The sequence below is a fragment of the Haemaphysalis longicornis genome, unplaced genomic scaffold (assembly GCF_048455015.1).
Source record: "Haemaphysalis longicornis isolate Haplotype H1 unplaced genomic scaffold, Haemaphysalis longicornis Haplotype H1 scaffold_71, whole genome shotgun sequence".
NCBI classification, from domain to species: Eukaryota; Metazoa; Arthropoda; class Arachnida; order Ixodida; family Ixodidae; genus Haemaphysalis; species Haemaphysalis longicornis.
This window is the reverse complement of record NW_027526425.1, coordinates 1,241,354-1,264,152: the sequence shown is the minus strand read 5'-3', so window position 1 is coordinate 1,264,152 and position 22,799 is coordinate 1,241,354. Positions and strand designations below refer to the sequence as shown.

At 46.0% G+C, this 22,799-nt stretch overlaps 1 protein-coding gene across 1 annotated transcript in view; it reads left to right on the top strand.

Annotated features, from left to right (window-relative positions):
- LOC144148017 (annexin-B12-like) overlaps positions 1–21,634 on the top strand; it is a 47,925-nt gene extending 26,291 nt beyond the window's left edge. The window contains exons 8-12 of the mRNA XM_077679617.1: positions 4,061–4,250; positions 8,038–8,096; positions 12,741–12,863; positions 14,746–14,835; positions 21,235–21,634. Of these exons, the coding sequence (XP_077535743.1) occupies positions 4,061–4,250; positions 8,038–8,096; positions 12,741–12,863; positions 14,746–14,802 (429 nt within the window). The 3' untranslated portion in view covers positions 14,803–14,835; positions 21,235–21,634. The remainder of the gene's footprint in view (positions 1–4,060; positions 4,251–8,037; positions 8,097–12,740; positions 12,864–14,745; positions 14,836–21,234) is intronic.
- The last annotated feature ends 1,165 nt before the right edge of the window (positions 21,635–22,799 follow it).

The window sequence follows — 22,799 nt, the reverse complement described above, 5'->3', positions numbered from 1 at the left end:
CTTTAATAAAGACAGAAACCCAAAAACTGCGTCAAGCGTTTCCATCCTGACAAATCGTTTGATTTTTATGCTCTTGGAAACATTATATGCATTAGCTAAGCCGGGGAGCGTAATACTCCGTATGAATTCCGTGTTCTCCTAATTCCGTATATACGGAACGTTTCGTTAGTATTCTATTCAATTTTAGTCGAAGTGAAAGAAATCATAAGTATAAATCCTTGTTAAAAGTCGCCTTGCCTAACCTAATTTCCACACTTTTACGATTAAACGCATCTTCAGGACCATTTCTAATGAATGCAGAAACGAATTCGCGCTATTTTTTTACGCAGTCGAACAAGATGAGCTGTGATCCAAGATTGCCGTGCCCTCTTGCATGTCATTATATCGTCAATGAGGAGCTTTAAATATTTTTCGGTAAAAATAGCCTCAGAAACACGGTGTGAACGTGGTCTCCGGTTGCCTGGTTGGCGCCTCTTAGACTAGTGGCGCAAGGCTGGAGAAACAGGAGAGCTGACGGCCCCTCTCCCTTCATTGCAGGCCTGGCTGTTGCACCTCACATGGATTTGTAAACGTTCCCCTGAAAGTTCTACATGACTGACAGGCCCGGATCGTTTTGTCCAGAGGCTATCACATCTCTCCCACGCGCTAGAACCAGCGGCAACCGGCTTCGCGAACTCGGCGTCTGTGCTCCCCATTTCAGGCGTGAACGCACGCTAACTGGCGAGGAGAACAGGGGCGGTATTCTCGTAACTGTCCCTTTTAAAAACGTCCCTTTTGCGCCCCTTCCTCGTGACGTACTTTCGGTTAAGCAGTGAGCGTTGGCAGTAGGTTTGCCGCGTTTGCGTTACGTCACTTCCGGTTGTTTGCTTTTAGCCAATCAGGGCTTGCCAAAAGGGACACTTTTGAAAGGGACGCAAAAGCGACAAAACTCGAGAATACCGCCCCAGCACGCGAGGAAACACACCACGAACGCCTGGCAGAGTGTTTTCGAAGGTCGAGCTTCCCGACGCCGGGCGCTTCCCACGAGGCGCATGCTCACGTGCGCTCGATATGTCTTCTTTGTATTTTTTGCGAGCTCCTCACATGGCGCAAGCCCACGCGAAAGTCTGGACGACGCCAGGATATCCTCACGAGGCGCACGCTGACATGCGCTCGGCTGGGCTGAGTTTTCTGCTAACGCTCGGCGGCAGAACTAAAAGCCCAAAGAGCTCTTCTGTTAAAACAGTTTTCCAAAATGTCGCTGCAATCGGATTAGCAAATACCTTCGTTTAAGCTTTAGTAATCACTTGTCTTGCTTTAAGATTGTGCTTTGCCGGAAACTTATTTCATAGCACAAAGAACACGCAAATGGTACAACGCAGGCGGCAGAGTCACCAAAAAATGCGGACCAGTCTGATTGGTAATGAATTCATAAAACGGGAGGACAAAACCGGCTTAACGCTCGTGGGATTACTAATTAATTTTCTGAAAGCTGCATTCAGATCTGGATGTAAAACATCCTTTACTTGCGCATCCTATTATTTTCGAGGGAGATTTCAGGGGAGGTTTACGCGCCGAGGCTACCCCAGGCCTTTGGGGGGCTCCGTGGTAGTAGGCGGCCCACTATGCATTCCATCTGAATGAGTTCTGTGTGTTGCAGCTAGTATTAAGTGCAGAGCACTAGAGATGCGTCGCTCAGGAGTGATCCGGTTCTTTTGAGCCGCTCTTTTTGAAGAACGAGTGAGCCGTGGCTCAGTAAAAGTGAGCGGCGGTTCTTTTGGAGAGAGGGAGACCCTTCTCGCCCCCTCAGTGATCAGTGTCGAACGGGGCGAGCCACAGCACTGCAAACCATGGAGAAAGAGCCAACGGAGCCTAAAAGCCGGGCCAACGCTCTCTCGCGCCAGCTATTGCCGGCGCGAGAAAGCAACTCCACTGCCGGGCCAGCTGGGGCTAATTTTCCAAATTTCTCCAGCGCCCCCTGTCGTGGGAGCAGACAATTCGAGCCAGGAGAACCGGATGCAGTTTTGACCCGTTCATCGGCTCTTCCGGTGAGCGGATCCGCTCAGTTACTGAGCGAAAGAACCGAAGACCCGGGTCAAATGAGCCGTCGCTCTGCGCCATCTGTTATCGGCGCGGGAAAGCAACTGTACTGCCAGGCCAGCTGGGGCTAATTTTTCAAATTCCTCCAGCGCGCCCCCTGTCGTGGGAGCAGACAATTCGAGCCAGGAGAACCGGATGCAGTTTTGACCCGTTCATCGGCTCTTCCGGTGAGCGGATCCGCTCAGTTACTGAGCGAAAGAACCGAAGACCCGGGTCAAATGAGCCGTCGCTCTGCGCCATCTGTTATCGGCGCGGGAAAGCAACTGTACTGCCGGGCCGGCTGGGGCTAATTTTTCAAACTCCTCCAGCGCGCCTCCTGTCGTGGGAGAGCTAGGAGAACCGGATGCAGTTTTGACCCGTTCATCGGCTCTTCCGGCTCTTTCCGCTCAGTTACTGAACCGAAGAACCGAAGAACGGCTCCCGCTCTTTTCGAGAGCCGCTCCTCGCGAAGCGGATCTTCTGAGGCGCCATTTGGGAACCGCGATGACGGCGGCGGTGAATGACAGATCGGGAGGCCGCAATGGCAGCAGTGAACGAACTGCGTCTGTATTTTCAAAGTAATAGGAAAATAAACTCCTGTGACCATATAATTCACTAGAATCACTACAGTTACATTTGTGCGTGTAGCTGTTGTCCGAATCAGGAACGAGCCGCATCTTCTTAACCGCTCAGTTCCGCGGCGATTATCGGCTCCCGGCGGTTCTTCGGCAGAGCGGCTCTCCTAAGAACCGACGTTCAGCGGCTGCTCGCTCGATTAGAGAATCGTGCTGAGCATGGCTCTGAAGGAGTCGTGTCGGCACGTTCCGGTAGAGTTATTAGAGGCGTATCGGCCGACCCAGCTGGGTCTTGTGTGCAACTTTCGCGTCATCTATTATCGCTGCCAGAAAGCGGACCCGTCGACCTCGCTTCGAATAAACTGAACAAAGTGTTGTTCACCACCACAATATTAAAATTAGTTTCTTGTATTATGTCCAGAATCATTTTTTCTGGCGTCACAGCTCACTAGTAGAGATCATATTTGTGAGGTTATAAAGTTGACAAAAAGTTGCATTTTCTTCTATATATATCGACCGAGAATGATTCTGAAATACCACTGACACATAAAAACCTTTGTAATGATGGTGAGGCCAATTCTTTTCAGCACAAATACAGCGGATGTTGTTACAAAATAAATGACTAAATAACAATTGAGTAATAATTTAGATTATGGATGCTTAACACAGGTTACAAACCTAAATGAACCGCTGAACCGTTCAAATGAACCGGTTCACTTCAGTGAACTGAGCCGTTCTGAGCCGCTCACTGAAGTGAGCCGTTTTGCCCATCTCTACAGAGCACTTTAGGCGCTCGCTTTGTCGTCCTAGCTCGCTCGCTCGACCCAGTATATGGAGCACCATGGCGGCGTCCCGGGGTAACGCTGTTGTACGCGGCGTGCCCCAGAGACATCGAAAGCCAAGAGGTTTATATAGTCGTAAGCGTTCGAAACTTGTGAAACGCTGGCGCTTGTCATACATCTTCCCGTTGTTTGGCGCGAAAAGAACTATAGGTACATTTGAGGAAAAATATACGTAATTAACCGGCAGCGCCCGCGTTCCTTTAGTTAAGGAGGCCCGTTGGGTTGGTTTTTAAGTTAGTAAACGCAGAATGTGGCAGTGCAACGCCGGCACGTGCGGGGAGAAAAGCGCAAAGAGAACAGAACTCCCGCCTGCGCAGTTTCAGGCAGGGGGCGCGCGAGCCCTGCGAAGGCGGGAAATTTGAGGTACTGTGGGTGGCATAGTGAGCGGATAACGGCGCTGCAGCTCATTATGGCGAATCCCTGCTCTGCACTTCTGACAGCTTTCACATTGAGTGGAACGGCTCTCATTTTTTTTATTATTATTGTACGATTCGCTGGTGAAGCACGTGTTAGTTTTTTCGCGAGAGGACACTTGGTGTTTGAATGGTGACTAACAGCTGCCTCTGTTCCCGTTCTTCCACGCAGATGCTGCAGCAGGCAGGAGTGATGAAGTGGGGAACCGAGGAGTCGGTGTTCAACCAGATACTCGCGAACCAGAGCTACGACCACCTGCGCCTGGTCTTCCAAGAATACCAGAACATGTCGGGCCGCAACATTCTGCAGGCCATACAAAGCGAGATGAGCGGGGACCTTCGAACAGCGTACCTAGCCATCGGTAAGACCGGAAATTCGGAGGAGGGGCACTCTGCAAATGAACGAATACACAGGGTAGGGGGAAATGTACAGTAAGAGCGTTGTCATATGAGGAGTCATGTTTTTTTGAACTACACAGAAACCTGATGGCTTATTCGGCATCGATAGTCGTATTGTTCATGTTATAAGGCATCGACAATGGTAGTACAGAATGATTTCGCAGTTTTTACAACCATGGGAGCAGGGGAAGGTGTTAGATAATTTGTCCATAGCATGCAATTGTCGAGGGTGTTTTCTACTGTGGCGTTGCGTAGTGCAGCTAAATGATGTATATGCAGCTAAATGCCGATTCCTGAAGATGAGTGCATCTAAACGATCTCCAGGAATCGGAGAGTGACAGGTTAAGCAAGCAGCACACGGTGTAGGTTGTTAGCATGACGGAAGCCTGCTTTAAAGGTTAGCTTCTCTCATTTTCAGCACAGTTTTGAAAGTTATAGAACATAGAACGTTCAGTTAAGAGCACAGTGGAAGCATAGAGGCGTATCTATTGTTTAGCAGAAATGAGGGATTCTACTGCATGCACAGAATATATTCCGACCCGCACGACTTTTTTGCCGATCTTAGAACGTTCTGCGTCAACCTGCGACTGATGGGCAAAATTACAAATGGGACAAATTCTATAACATTTTGCGCATACGGTTTTAGGTGTTTTATATTATACTGTTTTAGTTATCTTATATTAGGGTGGATCCCTATAGAAGGCAAGCGTGGCAGGGGGTAGCAGAAAGTTAGATGGGCAGCTGAGATCAAGAAGTTTGCGGGGATAAATTGGCCGCAGTTAGCACAGGACCGGGATAATTGGAGATTGATGGGAGAGGCCTTTGCCCTGCAGTGGACGTAGATAGGCTGGTGGTGATGGTGGGGGCGGTGATTATCGTCGACAACCTAAGTAAAAGTACGCAATGTCGGCCGCGAAGGTATTTATTACACGGGAAGGTAAAAACCAAATCAAAACAAAATATTGCCCTCCTGTAAATGTACTTCGGGGGTGCGCGCGGAGATTCATTTCTTTCTTGTCCCCATTTTTATTACGCAATTACAAACTAAAGTGTCCCTTGGTCGTCGTTCCGTCGTTTCAGCTTAAGCTGTCATTGGCTTGTAAACCTTCCGACCGAAACAGTCCTAAAAATGGTGCTTCACTGCAAAGCAGTGCGTACCCAAGCAGAGCCAGCTTTACGCACAAGAAAATGATAGACAAGTGAAGCATCTTAAAGAAAGTTCTGTAGAAACATTTTTTACAGGAACCAATGCTTTTCGGCAATAATCGTTTGTGTTTGCTATTTCGTGCCAACGTTATGCATAAAGCATCGACAAACTCGCACCACAAAATGGCCATATACTGTAGTCGTTGCTCGGATACAGAATATCGCGCGAACACAAGGCGGCAGAAGGGACTTCCCAAGGAGCTGAAAATAAACAAAAACAGTTTTAGGGTCATTTCTGCGCAACGGCACGCCTCCCTACCCGCAAAAATTGGCAGGAACACGTGAAAGTGTGGGTGGATCAGTGGCTAACAAATGTTTTCCACATGAAGTCCCATGGTTGATGGTATTCAAGGTGCGAGTTCAGTAACCAATGGTTACCCCCGTTGTTTTCTGTGTTCCACGTGTGTCACATACGGGAATCCACTGTAGCGTTCACAGGGAATTTAATACAATCAATTTGCGATTCCCTTTTTTTGCTCAACGATTACCAAACAGGAGGTGTTTTGGCGTATGAATGTTTTCGGCCGTACGGTTTCATGCCTCGCCAAATAGGGTATGCTAAACTGTTTCTGCTTACGAGGAAGAATGGTTGTGAGTGGAAGCGACCATGCTAAATAGCAGAACGAAACGCCGTGAAGTGTTCTTGCATAATTTATATTGTTTTCCGCACCGGAGTGCGGGGACTTTCAACGGTTGTTTTATGAAAGCACTGTTATAGCAGCACTCTTCACTTGTTTAAAATTCTTGCGGAATATTTTGATCCGATTGATGCAAATAAAAGATGGTTGTACAATTAAAAAACTTTCCCCAACGGAGCCGAATTCTAAACAATGACGCTCTTCAACCAAACTACGAAACCTACTTCACAAAGGCGCGAACGTACAATTATCAGGCCCCTAACGGTAAATTTTTTCTTGAGCCATCCTTCTGGCACGTGAATCAAAATTCTGATGGCCGCGCTTGATATCAATTGCTTGACGTCAGCTCTCGATAGTTCCATTTCGTTCTGTGTACAGCCAAGTACATTCCCAGCTAGCCAGCAATAGGCACATAAGTAAATTTGATATTGCACGTTCTTTATTATTATCGGGTGATCAACCTAGAAAAAGTCAGAAGTTTTGTAGTTCAGTGAACATTTATAAAATAGCAAATTTCTGTGGCGCAGAATGATTCAGAATGGGTTGTGGGCATCGCCGGTTTTCTGCTGTTGTCGCCTGTATTCTACTAAGCACACATTAACTTCACTTACAAACAATAATTTTTAGCTGCCACTGAATTACCACAAAGTTAGTGCAAGTAAAATATTCTATAGGGATTACGACCTAGTGCAATGGTTCTCAAAGGGAGGCAGTCTAAGCGTTACGCTAAACATTTGACTTTTCAGTTAGACATCCGGATATGCTAGAGAGATGCTTTTACGTATGTAATTTAACTTTTTACGACTTCTCAGAATTTCACTCATGCAATGTTCTTCCTGTTCGTACATAAAAATCGACGCTCTTTCTTGCCACGGACACCTTAGTGCGCCAAAAGCTTCGTTACTAAAACGTCATCTAATGGTGTACTTGATGATACCTACGATTTTAGAGGAAGTGCTTTTTTAAGACGATGATAGTCCTTTTGGGGCTACTTAAACGCGAAAAAATGTCTGTCTGTATGTGTCTGTTTGTCTGCCTGTTCATTGATTCAACCATCATGCCAAAAGGAAAATAAAATCTTGAAAGGGAATTTTATATAGGCAAAGTTTTTGCTAAACCACTAAATGTAGAAACACATTTCATACTTATAAAATTGTTCAGGAAAGAAAATGCATTGGACATATTTGAGGCACATTATCAATACATGAGTAAATGTTCTTTAAATAAATACACATGACTGCTTGATTTTTGCAGTAGCAAAAAAAAACATTCGCGTTAAAAATCTTTTGACTCACAAATACAAAACCCGACTGCGCACGACCCTATACCATGTGGCCGCATTCCAAAAAGGCCAACGGTAAATAAAGTTTCCAGCATATGGCGCGCCAGCAGTGAAATCCCGCGAAATTTAATCGACCTGAGCCAACCTCTCCCGCATTTACCTTGGAAGGTAAAGAAAGGGAGGAGAGGAGCGCTAGAGGCCGGGAAAGGAAAGAGAGGCATTTACGGGGCGAAGACAATCGTCTTGTGACAGAAGACTATCATATTGCGCGACATTTACAGCAAAGTGAACAGATACGGGGCCATTTTTTTTTTCAGCTCGGCACGCGTACGCATATTTTCTCCGTATATTCTATAATAACAATGTTTTATTCTTTTCTATTCTTGTGTAATGTGATTGAACTTTTAGACTCTGGCGTGCACAGGTTGTTTTCATATGCCATTGTATTCCGTGCATTTTAAAATATTGGAGGGTATTTAACATGTGAAGTTTTACCTGTTTTTCTATCTAGGCAAACGTGTAAACTGTACGCCCTAAGAAAGACTTCTTTTTTCCGTGGACGATATTACTGATAGCTCGGTTGCCCTAAACGTCTTTTCGTTTCTTCCTTTCTGTCCCACGCAGCAAAGTGCGTCATCAACATCCCGTACTACTTCGCCGAGAAGCTTTACAGATCCATGAAGGTGGGTGCCAATTCCCTTCCTCTAACATTCAGCACCTGTGTCTTGTACAGAGCAAACCCCTAACCTGGATTCCTGGTTCGTGTTAGCAATCCGCCACAAGCATCAAGAAATTTTGTGCGTAAACATGATGTAGATATGCGTAGCTTTAAAGGAACGATAAATATAATGCAGAACAGCACTCCTACATGGAATGCTACTCTTCCGTTCTATACCCTGCTCGAATGGATTCAGTAAAGTGTAAATTAGCATCTTAGCCGGCTTCAGTCACATCGTCTTTGGAGTTTCGGCATCCAACTGTTCGAGTTAAGCAAATGTGAAATATATTTGCTTTAACGTTTGCATTCAAATTAAGGTACAATACCGCATTTACTATTCTTTTCTCTGCGGGATTCCCTTCTGACATTCGGTGCCTACGAAAACATAAGCTGCGCCATAGTCAACCTCTGTTTTTAGTCGCGCCTGACGATTTCTAATAAACGTTTTTCGAAAGCCATTCTACATCTTCGATGCATCACCGAGCAGATTTACCATACGTGTGAGACTGGTGGGCGTATGAGTCTCCCAACACAAAACTTTTAATTGTCGCTGTGGGGACCTAGCCTCACTCATCCACTCTATGTGGGCCTGCCCATAAGACCCCTTTCCCTCCGTAGTTAGTGAACAGCAGATGGTGGGGGCGCTGGGCAGCTCGGTCCCAGAGGTCCAGACGCTTCGGGTCACCCGCACTGCCAACATCGTCGCCGGACTTAAAGGAGCCATGAAGAGAAAACAAAAGTTTGTTTTATTCGAAAGATTAGGTGTTTCATAGTACCCCAAGCGCTTTCCCGGAAGCAAATGATGCTTTATTCACTGAGAAATAAGGCAATTTAAGCCAAAATTTTAAATCTCCCGCTAAAATTGCACATTTGGTGACGTGAGCAATGGTGTCACACGGGCCGGTCCATGAAACAGATACTTAGTATGTCGACTCCATATAGCACCCACACGCGGGAGTCGACCGAGACGGCGGCCATTTTAAAAATGCTAGTAAAACCTAGTGCACCCGCAGCCCTAGTCATGGAATCGCCTGATCCGGAGAACAAAACTCTCGCCGAGGAGCTCGGGCTTGCATTTAACAACCTCACACCACTTGAACGCTCAACGCGTCTAAGTGCACGAGCGGCAAGAGTTGTGGGATACGCGGTGGACGGGAAAGCGACCATTCCGCGATAGCCACAACAGACGAACGCCCTGCCGTCGGCACCGCTGCCTCGTCAGCGCCGTCGCCACGGACGAATACAGACTGGTACGTATGTGCCGTATTTTTATTACGGTTAATAATAGTTCAACTTCAGTAGCAGTATCGCTTATGCCAGTTGGCCGGTGTCGTGTATGGAAAGCCGTTCGCGCGAGCTCTCTGCTTCGACCAGAAAGATACGAGCGTCAATGCGCGGTGTTTACGGCATTTTTCCTCCAAGGTCAGAGCGCCTCGAACCCGAAAATTCGTCTGCGCGACGGCGAGATGTCGAGCTCGGCCAGGCGGTTGTTTCGTACGCATTGGCGCACACGCTTGCGTGTTCGTTCGGAACTTCAACCGTTTACTCCACCGTTCTTTGTCATAAAAAGAATGTGCAGTATGTTTCACGGGCATTTAGCTCGCTATGCAAACTGTAAGCCCTGCCTAACATGCGTTTGCTTTTGCCGGCCTCCGCCAATCGCAGAGCTTAGCCCATGTGACGGCATAGGTTCTGTTGCGGGAAATGAGCTGGTGGGTCGCATGACCAGTCCCGTTTTCCCTAATTATGTAGCTTATTTGAGCGAAGTTTGCGTTATAAGTGGTGTCGTTATGGTTCTAACGAGGCAATCTTTCGAATGAACCAAACTTGTGTTTTCTCTTCATGGCTCCTTTAAAAAGACGGCCACACCACTCCCTAAACCAGCCTAAAACTCCAAAAACTAACTCTCTCTCTCTCTCTCTCTCTCTCTCTCTCTTTCTCTCTCGACTGCACACTCTCAAGATTTAGAGCAGCAGTACCTACTGTCATTCCAGTTCCTAAGACCTCGCTGGATCTGTATTTGCGTTCCTGTTTCGTATGAAGCGTCCCGTCACCACTCCTTATTTTGCTTCTTGCCTAACAACAAGAGCGACCGAAGCGGGGCACTTAGGAATTTTGAACATCCAGAAACACCAGTCCCTACATTGGCCTTGTAGTGTACGTTGTTATAGCGCTACAGCTTGCGCCAGCCATATATGGCCCTTCAGCGCGCGCAGGTGCTTAACCATGTAACGATGCCCCATGCGTGGTTCACTCTTGCAATCGGCTTTAACTAAGTGGCCTGCGGCCCTCATTCCGAATATCACAGCAGGCCCAGTGTATTTTCTGTCGGAAAGAGGGCGGTTGGCTTTGACTCTGTTCAACTGGTTTGAATTGAATAGGATTTTTAAAATGAATTTATTCGTTCTTTCTTTTCTAAATACAATAAAAATGGAGGGAACGCAAAAGGCGACCTGCCCGACAAAGGCCTTCCTTCCGAGCACAGTTGACACGCAGGTACATGAGCCCAAGGAAGCGAGTTTCAATCCCGGCAGTGGAGCTAGGCCGCTTTTTTGAGGGAGGCGAAAAGCAAAAACGTCCGTGTGTTCTAGATTGTGACTGACGTTAAAGATTCCCGGGGGGTCAAAATTAATCCGGAGCCCTCCACTACGGCGCACCTCATGACCTGTGTATAGGGTCGGCGAGTTAAACCCTACAATCAATCAATAATCAATCAATCAACTCAACGCATGTACATTTGTACGCAAACAGAACAAAACATGAAAATTAATTCCATAACAGAACATGGCAATAAAAATGTTTTACAAAGAAATTGGTTTATATACAGACACACCCTTAACAAAATAAAAATACACAGCTGTGCATTGAAAATAAAGGCACATGTAACGACGTCATTCTAATTATTAAGGCATATTAGGATAATCATGGGAAAACAATGGAAACAAAGTACCGGTTGTACTTGAGAGTAGAGAAACTAGTCGGCCCATATTAAGTAAATACAAGGCACATAATCAAATTAGGTACACTGAACATTACTTTTCATTACTAGAACTCTAAATGTATGATTCGATATAGTGTTTTTAAAACCTAATTGCATCCCAACCATATTTAAAATAAAGAGAATTTGCTATTCTATATGTTGTCTGCCATATTTTGTTGTTGTCTTTGGGATCTTAATAAGCTGTTCATAATGAAAAAACTCAGCGCAAAGACGACGAACTACAAAAAAGAAGGGAAACGGGACACGCGCTATCCTGTCTCCCTTTTTTATTATAGTTCATCGTTTTTGCGCTGTTTTTCTTTTTTCATCATGAACAAGTACCAAATAGCCCAATCGACAGTCCTTCTTAATAAGCTGTTGGCGGCGATACCTATATAACGATGCTTCGGATACGTTATCAGTGATGTTTATTTTTGTATATATATTTTGCAAAAGACAAAAATAATAAACTTGATTTGCTTTCAGTAAAGAGTATTTCATGTAAAGCCGTAAGGAGTATTTTATATAACTGAATTTCAATAACCCCATTGGCCTGCGCTGTGGAAAATATGAGCCCTTGTTGCTGCGGCATGTGCCCACATCAGTGTATACGGTAACATGTGCATATCAGCAGCTTAAATTTGAAAAAATGTAAAACACTTGTTTTGTGATAAATGGAGAGCACTTTAGAATATTATTATCTGCAGAAGGTTTTGAATAGTTTGCAAGCCAACACTCACTATAGCTTTTCAGACTTCCAGATATTTAGGGACTTTTAGCCTCTCCAGCTGTACGCATGGTAACAGGAAGGCAGCATTATTTCTTCACGTAGTGCGATTGAAAATCATACGGCCAGAATGATACTAGGTGACAAAAACTGAGCTAGAAAACCTACCCTAACATGTTTGTGAGCACGGCTAAGTGCTTCTGTCAGTGGGCTCGGTGCAAACGGGGCGGGGCGTCTTCAATGAACCGTTCTCGCTCGTGACGGTGGTTGACTCTAGTGCACCAAAACTATTGATCACTTAAAAATGACAGGACGCCAATGAGCACACGTGACATCCCCCAAATCATGGGCGTGGTATTACCACAGAGTGCACAAAAACTCCACATCTAAGATTGCTTGTTTGAGATTTTTTTATTGGCGCAAAAGTAAAAAAAAATAGCAGTGGCTCAGCTCGGCTATGCCAGGATATACGTAGCGTGAGCTAAGGTTCAGCTGGTTATTCTTATGTTTCCTGGTTGTCTAGGATTAGCCGATTATCATGCTTACTGCTGCTAAAACGCTTTCCAATCCAATCCAATCCAATCCAGTCGCGGCGGTGGTTGCGGCTCCGGCGCGCCAGCTGTGCGCTGTGAGACGTCACTGCTCCTGGCGCATGTGCAGCACGGCTCTCCAAGAACCACGCGAAACTGCTCAACCTCGGCCAGTGTAGCTCACGCCACAAAAACGGTAGGAAACGGGCGAGAGAAAAATACAGGGCATATTTTGGTGCTTTCGTGTTTCGGCACGTCCACATATGCAGTGAATCTGAAACAGTTCGGCTGAAAACATTTTCTGGAATCATCAAACAGGCTGGAGAACATTTTAGAAAGAGAAAATGGTGGTTGTGACTTTCTCTCTCGCAGGGCGCAGGCACCGCCGACAAGGCATTGATCCGTATCATCGTCTCTCGCTGCGAGGTAGACCTGGCGCAGATAAAGGAGGAGTACGTCCGGAACTTCAAAGTTGAGCTGCACGACGCCATACGGGTACGACGACGATGACAGGGTCTGAATGCGCAACCCCGCTATCCGAATAACGCTTCTGCGTGCGTTGTTCTACGCGCGGGTAGTATTCATAAATTTTAAAACAATACCCGCAAGTCCAACAAGATCCGCTTATTTAAAAACAGCATTTGCAAAAAAAAAGTGGGGTTAAGAGGGGGTACGATCGAAGCGCTGGCTATAAAATGACGGTCACAACAGGTCGGCGGGTGATAAGGGGGAAATCATTATGAATATACAATCAAGCTGATGGTCTGATTGCACTATGCTCATGAAGTAAATTGGTTACAATGCCAAGGGGGAAAGGGCGATAGCTTTATTTGGTTCATCTTTGTATACTTGTTGCCTTCATCAGTTGGTTGTTTCATTTATTCTTCCTTTATGTGCGAGAATATAGTCATGTTCAAGAGCTTTGCAACGAGAGCCTCCTCTTTTTAAATGAGAATGTACAGTAATGCATAATTCATAATGACAACTGCTGCTAAGAATAAAACTCGTGCACTGCCTCGGTATCATCCAGTCACAGAAAGCACATTACAGGTCGAATGAAATATATTTGTCAAAAGCGCAAGAACCAGTTTATCGCTGATGTTGCGAAGTGGAAAAGGTAGTGACGTTCAGCGGCCAGGCTTGTCAATTAACTTTCGCTTGGCCACGTAATTCTAAACGTCGTGGCACGCTTTGATTTTATGAAAGTGGGCCCAAAATAAACAAAAGGTCTGTGGTAGAAGAGATTTTATCAACTGTGTGTTTTTAAATTCAAAAATTTTAAATGCTGTCCTCCAAGCAGAGGCTCTACTGCTAAGTCCCCAAAGTTTTTCCCAGCGGCACATTCATCAAAGCTCAAAATTCGCACAAATATGGCCCTCGGTAGTTTATGTGGGCTTCAGATATTAACGGAGTTTTGAGTGGGATTTTTTTCCAACAAAGGGTATCTTCAATTTTAGATAGATCGGCTGTGTTCGTTGCATATCTCGGCTCAAAGCCGCGTATCGACCAAAATCTGAACACGCTAAGGTCACAGGCTTTTCGGTAAAACGTCGAGTATTAAATTCCATTTGTGCCAGTTACTCTTGTGTGACCTTGAATCGCTAGCCACAGGTTTTTATTGTTTTGGAGCTTCTTTAAAGCTGAAGATAAATTTTCACCGAAAGTATGATCAATGTTTTTTTTTTTTCTGTTACTGCATAGTTTTTATCATGTACATAGGCCACCAGTCCGTAAATTTAACGGGGCGTACTTGTCAGTATGCGGTTATATCCTCCGTAATCAATTTGGCGGGAAGGGTGATGCGATTCAAACTTGAAACGGCACTAAAAGAGAGTCTTTTGGTTACAAATTACCCTCAATACAACGTAAGAACACACAAGGCTTACGCACTCTCAGCTTTCATCTGCCAAGGTGACCAGATAATGCACTACCTTTATGAAATTAAAGTCCTGCAGTGCACCTTAGCATCAGGATGATTATGATGATGATGACGATGATGATTATGGTGATGATGAATGTGAACACGGAATGAGCGATAGCCTTGTTCGTCCTCCATTAAGTTACAAAAGATTTAGTACGTGAAAACACTCCGTCCGGCGCCTGCTTCTCAGCGTAGATGAACGACGCGATGACTGGAATTATAGCGCGTATTTGCCGTTCGTGGTAACAGATGTGCGGATATGGCGTAACCGCCTCGAGTAAACTTATTTGTTTCACTGGTCGCTTTAAACAAATAGTTTTCACCTGATTTAGAACTTTACTTCACAAACGACCGAAGAAACAAGGGTTTCCCCTCGAGTGGTTGTACTTACAGCTCTCTTTATGATCTTGAAGTTCCCGTTGGAGGAGGTTGGTCAGAATTGTTCTGTTTTCACAGACTGACACGTCCGGAGACTACAGACAAGCCCTGCTACTCTTAGTCCAAGGAAACTGATCCCCGTTACAAGGTTGGCCCAGTGGCTCCACGGTAAGCTACGCCTATATTTTTGTTGAACCATTGATATACACTAAAAGTACACCTCCCTTTTTAGGCGCCCCGCATAAACCGCAGGTGGTTATGGCAAGGGGTGTTAAATAAAAATGAATCAGCTTTGTGTGAAGCGAACGTGAGCAAAAAGCATGCATAAAAGCTCCTCACGTTTAAGTCGTCGCGTGGTTGTATTTACTTTTAGCTGTGTGCTAACTTTTTTGTGTTTTGAAGAATGTAACCTTAATTAGAACAAGTTGCACGGCTACAACAGATATCACCTGCAAACCAAGACTATCATTGAACGACAGGACCCAGCAGCACAAAAACCGCGCGGAAAGGCCACAATAAAACTGCACTGGCAACGTGTACACAGCCCATTCAAGTACATGTTTTATTTTACAAAACGAGGTGGCTTACGCCCACCTTGTATGATATTATAGGGTATTAACGATAACGCAGGGAATGCATGTATACTACGGACAAATGCCTATGTTGTGAGCCCTTTAAAACCGACGCCGATTGTTAACCAAGGGCATGCAGGCGACAAGACGAAAGAGCGGCAAAGATTAATAAACGCCACGTGTATATGCTCAGTGTTTCAAAGGTAGCATAGAACATTCCGACGGAAAATGAGAAGCTCACAAGAAACTAATTACGATTGAAATATTGATTGATTGTAAGGTTTAACGCGCCGACGCAGCACAGGCGATGAGGCGCGCCGTAGTGGAGGGCTCCGGATTAATTTCGACCACCTGGGGATCTTTATCGTGCGCCGAAATCTCGTACACACGGGCGTTTTTGCTTTTCGCTTCATCAGAAAAGCGGCCGCCGTGTCCGGGGATCGAACCCGCGACCTCGTGCTCAGCAGCGCAACACCTTGGCCACTGAGCCACCGGGGCGGGTACGAGTGAAAGAACTGTCCTCAAATTAAATTTCCAACTCCCCTGCTTGAAAATGGCACAACAATAAATTTGTTGCCTTTAGGAAACCAAAAGTGTACTATAGATTCCCGTGATTCCTCTGAACACACGTTGGCGATACAGCAATGTCGCCACAATAAAAAGACGAGGATGAAAGTATGTGGTGCGTGTGGCGGGTGTCTTGGCTCAGGGCGGTGATGGCCGACATTTTGTAGATATCTTCATCCTCGACCATGGTTCATTTCGTTTGTCCTGCCATCGCGTAACATCATTGGTGAGTTGCGGTTGGGCGGGGCTGAAGCTGCCCGACACGATCCTCGTGCTATTGACGACAGCGCCCATAGCGAGGCGATGCTAAGCTAGGGCCAGGTTCCGTACTTCCAAATGCTTCACTGCATTACACCCCCCCCCCCCCCCCCCCCCCGTGATGTGTGTGATATCACGTCGCGCGATGCATAACATTAACTAAACATAGTCATAGGCTGCTCCCCGAATCTCAAGCGACCTAAAGGGAACCAAATCACCATTGTTCAGAAAAACAACGCGTAGAATTGATCTCAGAAAACAATGGCACAGCTTGCACTAATGGCGCAAGGCAGGAGAAACAGCGGAGCTGGCGGCCCTCTTCCCTCCGTCGAAGATTCGGCTGTTACACCTCCTCCCACTTCTGAACTTGCCGCTGAAAGTTCTTTATGACTGGCAGGCACGGATCGTTTCGTCCGCAGGCTTTCACATCTTTCCCACAGTGGACGCGCTAGAACCCGCGGACAAGTTCAAAGCCAACGCCTGCGCTATAAGAAACACTTGGGTCACCCATCCAGTGAAGAACTTCGGTACTCCATTGGAGTTTTACAGAGACAGTGAGCCATATTGGCGTGCGCAAGCTCAGGGTCGCTGCGTGAGGAAGCGAATAAATGGAGAGCCAATGGTTTGTGTTTGCTAGGGCAAATGTATGCAACATTTTTCTGGCTAGCAAATGTGGTTTGTTATGCAAGCGCTGCATTGTTTTGGACTTTCTTGCTCGAACTGGCCTATACGGCATTCTGTAGTCCATGAAGCCGCTTGCCTCCCGCCACTTTCGTTTTTTTTTTTTTTTCCAATTCCTCTGATGCCCGGGAGCAAATCGGCGCAAAAAAAAAAGAATATACGACGACTTCACCGGGTGTTAGCTGTATTTGTATGGGCTTCCACTTGGGAGAGGACCAGTGTACAATGAATTTGTTTCGACGAACCCGCGATGGCGGTCTAGGGCTGACGTACCTGTTTGTAAGAAAACTCTTGAATCGATTTTCGTTTTTGCGGCACGTTCAAGACCCTTTTTTTGCGCACAGTAGTTCAAGTGCGGCTCATGCGGGCTTTGCCGAAATTCGTAGTTTCTGCGAATAGTATCACAGGGGGCATTTATGGATGCTTTTAAAAGATTATTGTGTCATCCCGTTTTTTGTTTGCTCGATTTTCTATGCACTATTTGGTCAATGTTACGCGGAAAAAATATATACGGATGCATGCGATGTGGTCTTACCTGTACCATTGTACAGAGTCTTACACCGTGCAGGCCCAGGACAAGATGTTCTAAAAATGGTGAAGCGAATGGGAGTATCACCAGGAGCGATGTCTTTCTTCTTCAACCTACATGCGGGCACATTTTCATTTGCAACATAGATGAAGGATAAGGGGATTTCTATGTCATGGGGAACTGACTGTTCTCTTTGCAAACAACGGGAAACTGTGGAGCATGTCTTTCTCCATTGTTGGACAGCAGTGTTTCTATGAGATGTTCTCCAAAGGAAACTTCGAAAGGTCTTTCCCCTGAACCCCCATGGCATACGGTTTTTGTGTAACGACAGAGAGGGCGGGGTGCCGTATGATCTCGTCATGTTGTTGGGCCTCCACAGTACTTCCCGGTCACGCATGGCATGGCTCAACTATGTTGTAGACGCGCGGCCGACGCGGCAATATTTCCGCGAAATTGTTTCCCAGTTAATTGAAGTTCAGAGAGGGAAGTTTTCTGTTCCTGCGTGGCTGCCAAGGGTGGAACCCCTCGACACGCTTAGTGAATTTTAAAAGACAACGCCAGCGCACCATGGCATGGCGGCCATATTGTTTGCTGTTTTTTTTTTTCGTTGTACCTTTGTGTTGTGTCGTACTGTCGAAGACCGCCAATAATGAAACAAGCGAGGGACACAGGTTCGGTTCCGGCCATGGAAACGTTCTTTTTTTTTTTTTTCAATTGGCTGCACACGTTCTTGTTCCCCAGCCACTGCTAATCACGTATCCCTCGTACCTTTAACATGGCCGAGTGGTTAGGTTGCCGGTTTCACGACGCAAAGGTCCTGAGGTGGATTCCAGGGATCTCCCTTCCACATTCTTTTCTTGAGGCTTCGAGATTTTTCGGTGCGACGGACGTACAAAGCTCGGCCTAAACATATCTGCTGTTGAAAGCGGTTTCACAAGTACAAACGCCTTAGCTCTGGTCGGGTGGCTGAACCGAGGCACCGATGGAGAGACAGACAGACAGACAGACAGACAGACAGACAGACAGACAGACAGACAGACAGAACGACAGAACGACAGAACGACAGACAGACAGACAGACAGACAGACAGACAGACAGACAGACAGATATACCAAAATGTCCGCGTTTAGGTATCCCAATAAAGACTACCGTCCTTAAAAAATAAAATATGGTCAGGCCCTCTGGGGCTGGAGACCAGGCCGTCAGCGCTAGTACCCACAATTCCACAATGAGGCCACAGAGGCCGAACGGCCACAAGTTCTTCCGAAATAATTTCAGCGCAAAAGCCAAATACGAACACAATAAAGGAGGCTGGACTTGTCTCCTAGCGCTTGTCCTGTCTCATTTCGCCTGCTTTTCGCGCTAAACTTATTTTAAAATCATGAACCAACTAGCCACCGAACAAGTTTTGTTAAATTATCGGCCACAAGTTGCTCAATAGAACCGCACTCTGAGAACACGCGGCCAGTTTGGGGATGAACCCGCACCTTTCCAAATGTATTATTCTCCGGCATGGCAAATGAAACCAACCCCGGATGAGTATGAACTGATCTAATTACATATATCCGTCATCTTTGCACTGAGCCAAGCCACGCGCCAGAGACATAGCTTCGTCCTGTCCTTATCGTGACTACCTTGCTGTATCGACAACTCGTGTTTGGAGGGATACTACTGACAGTGTCACTCTTGTTTACTGAACCCAGGAAATTGTATTTTTCTGTTTTCAATCAGCTGTGAAGTAAATTTGGTTTCAGGACCCTTCTTTTATCCTTCACTAGCTGTAGTACCCAGCGACGCCGGGGTGGGCAACTATGCTAATGGGTATAACACGTATTGAGTCTTTTAAGTGCGAATGCACTTATGCGACGCTGAACCTGCGTCCACCGGCGATGTCCGCGCACGTGGAGATGGGCGCGCGCAGCCTGGCCGCTGACATGGCACATACCCACGTGGGGGATTGGCCAGGAATCTCCTCGTCTTCCTTGGCAACGGGGGGGAGATGGGCGCGCGCTGCCTGGCCGCTGACATGGCACATACCCACGTGGGGGATTGGCCAAGAATCGGGCGTGAGAAGGGCTAATGCACCTGCTTAAAGGAGTACTGACACGAAATTTCAAAGCTGAGATCCGCTCTAGCAATCAAGTACAACGACAACACAAATAGGTGTCTGTGAATAAATGCATCTTTCTTTCATCTTTCTTTCTTTGTAGTTGTGTGTGTGTGTGTGTGTGATCTCTCTTTCGCGAACATTACCGAACCGCGCAAATTCAACTCGTGCATTCGCACTTTCACATTCTTCCCCTCGGGGAAATGCGGGGAATTTTTTGTTACTTAGTGTACCATGAAGTTGTAAACTGGAAATCCCGCCAACTGTCAATACGAGGGCTCCTACCGAAGGCATATTCATGGAAACAGCTGGAACTCGTGTTTTATTGGGACTATCCAAAAACATTTGTACCAGTATAGTGTGCTCGAATGACTGCTTACACTAAGGAAGTGTTATTTCCGTATGAGTGATAGATAGCCATCAGTCACGGTTTTATGATAACTAGCATGGGCTCCTGCAGGAGGCGCGTGGTTGCACAAACCCCGATGAGATGGCGCGTGCTATTCAAACGCGGGAAAATTGAACTGAATTCCTATTCTTAAGGAGTGTGAATTGAAAACTTCCATTCGCCTATTTATGTGTTTGTTAGGACAAAATCTTGAAATAGGCTTGGAAATTTGTATGGGCAGCGTTTGTAAGCATGCAAGAACAAATTTAATATATCAGAGGGCTGAATTGTTCTGAGAATTTCATAAAATCCGCATTTTTTTTTAAAATCGTCATTTCGCCTATACTATAAGTATACTCTCATACTTTTAGTGCTTTGTGCTGTCTTTCTGAAGGTTTTATTTGCAGCAACGATATTCTTTTAGGGTCAGTAACGATCTCTTTAAAAAAAAGCAATGTCAAGAGTTTAATATTGCTGGTAAATGACGACGTGTTGTTTTTTTGTTGTTGTTGTGAAATGAATAATTATCGGCCTGTGGTAAGGCGCTCCTTTATTTTCAATACAGGCGCGATACGTAGCCATGAAAAAATCCATATGAATGCCGAACAAATACTTGAGCCCCTTTTCCAGAGTTCAATACTACATGAGACATTGGATGCGCGCTTGTGCCGTCCGTTCGTTTTTCCCGTGCTTCATTTTTAAATACCTCAAAAATCTGCAGCTTCGAGAGCAAAAAGTATGTTTAAGCTGTGAAATAGGTCTTTCTGTTAGATAACATAAAATTATTTTTTTCCTCTAAGCCCTAAGCCTAAGTCCTCGAGGAGAACGTTGTCAGCAGGATGCATTTTACATCATTTCGCTAAGTATAATACCTGTATGTTAATGCATCTTACAAAATGGTATGCACACATGCCATTAGCGTTGTAAAACAACAGAGCAAAATTATTTGTACGAGCACTTGTGAATAGAAACGTTTGCACGCAGAGGCAACTGCAAGAAAAAAACACTGACGAAAACGAAATTTTACCGCCCACATTGTGTGTACCATGAAAGCTCGGTGAGAACCTATGAAAACCATGAACATGAACCATACAATTTCGGAACAACCTCGGAATTGTGGTCAGTAATAAAAATAACATTTAAAGCAAAATCGACGGGAGGGAGTGTCAAATGACCGCAGGAATTTGACGAAAACTAGACAATGGCAGCGAAACTTTAATTGCTCAATGGCGAACTAAATCTGAAAAATATATTAGTAGCAGAACTTTCCCCACAGTTAGACAGAATAAACCGTTTCGAGTTTACTTGTGTCCATGTGATGAGCTGCACTTCCGTCAGCCACCAGCCTGTATGTCGTTGCAGAGCACAGAATGCACTACCTGATGCCAGTCAAGCAAATTTTGCACTAGCATCTTCTTTGCCTTCACAGATTGCCTCGACTTAGTAACGCATACCTTCTTTGCAGGTTTCTGTGGCAGACTAGGGTCTCAGCACACCTGTCTCTGCCCTGCATTTGCTCTCACCTGCGGAAATTGGAATCAGAGCTCAGCTCGTCGCAAAATCGACCCGGAATCTGATCTGTGGCCAGAAGAAATCCCCCCCGAAAAGAAAGCACCCAAGGGCGCACAACGCCACCCAAGCCCACCTTGCCGTACCGATGTGGCAGCCGTGACACTAATCGGACTTCAGTATAGCGACAAACACATGCCCATGACGAAGCTGTCAATAAATTCGGAATGTTAGGAGGGGGAGTGAAGAAAAATTGGTTAAAGGGTGAAAATGTGTCAGTCTATATTTTTTGCAACTGAGTTTTCATTCATTTCCACGTTGCCGAACTATGGGTGAACCTGACGACTGTCGCTGACTTGTACGCCGGGCAATCATTGCTCTCCAGGGTTGAGATCACAAAATCTCCACTTGGGCTTCTGTACTTAGGAACCACAGCCATTTCTCTGCGAAATAAACTTCTGTGCAACTGCTACCAAATAATTTGTAATAAACGTAACCCGATGCCACAGAGCAAGAATACATTAGGAGGCGAAGCCCCAACTGCGGCAGGCTCGGGCAAGCGTCCAAATAACGTCAATATCAAAACCTAACACGGGCTACTCATTCTTGGTGAAGGAGATGATGACAGTCAGGAAATGCGAATGGAAAACCTGTGTGTGGTTCGCACATCCTCTTCGCTGTGTCGCATAGACCAGCCGGTATTAGACGCTGATTCACATAAAAACGTTTGCCTTAACGCCAATTTACCCTCCTTTCTGCAGGGATTTATACACCCCCCCTAACACCCCCCAGAAGGACTTCGACACCCCCCCCCCAAAAAAAAAAACATTCCACAACCACAAGCACCCTGCCTAGGGATTGATACAACACCCCCCCCCCCCCAAACATCTCACCGGCACCCCCCCCCAAAATCGAAATTCTGCATAAACCCGTGCCTTTCTGTCTTGTGTCTTCGAGAACTCCCACCAAATTCCGGGTAATGAGGCTGCTAAGATTTGTCCCCGCGCATCAAGTGTGCAGGCAAAGCGCGCTGACGATTATAAAGAATAGTGCATTGATAAACTACATCGTGGTAAGTTATGTTAATGTGAGCTGTACTCTATACACAATTGCTACTCATTTGCCCGTACACACACTCTGGACGCATTCTGGTAAATAGAGCCAATCGCTAATTACATCAGATAACCTTGTTGGGATACGACCTATAACGCTAGCTGTAGGCAGTTCGCTATTCAATGACGTATATTCTAGATCCAATGCCGCACTGCGAATAAGAGTTACGCTTGAGGTGTGCATCACTTTTCTAGAATGCCAGCAGCAAATCTCAGGTGTCCACTCCCTAGGCCTAACGTTTGTGTTTGGGGTCTACGGAGTGAATCGGTACCTTCTGCTTGGCGTGCAGTCAGTCCTGTTGCGTCAGGGTGCCGGGTCAAGGTGTTAAGGCCGAACCGCATGGAGCGTTTTTTCACGCGATTCGGCGAGCGTCGGTGTTGCGCGTGCGTTTTTTCGACGCCCGCGTCG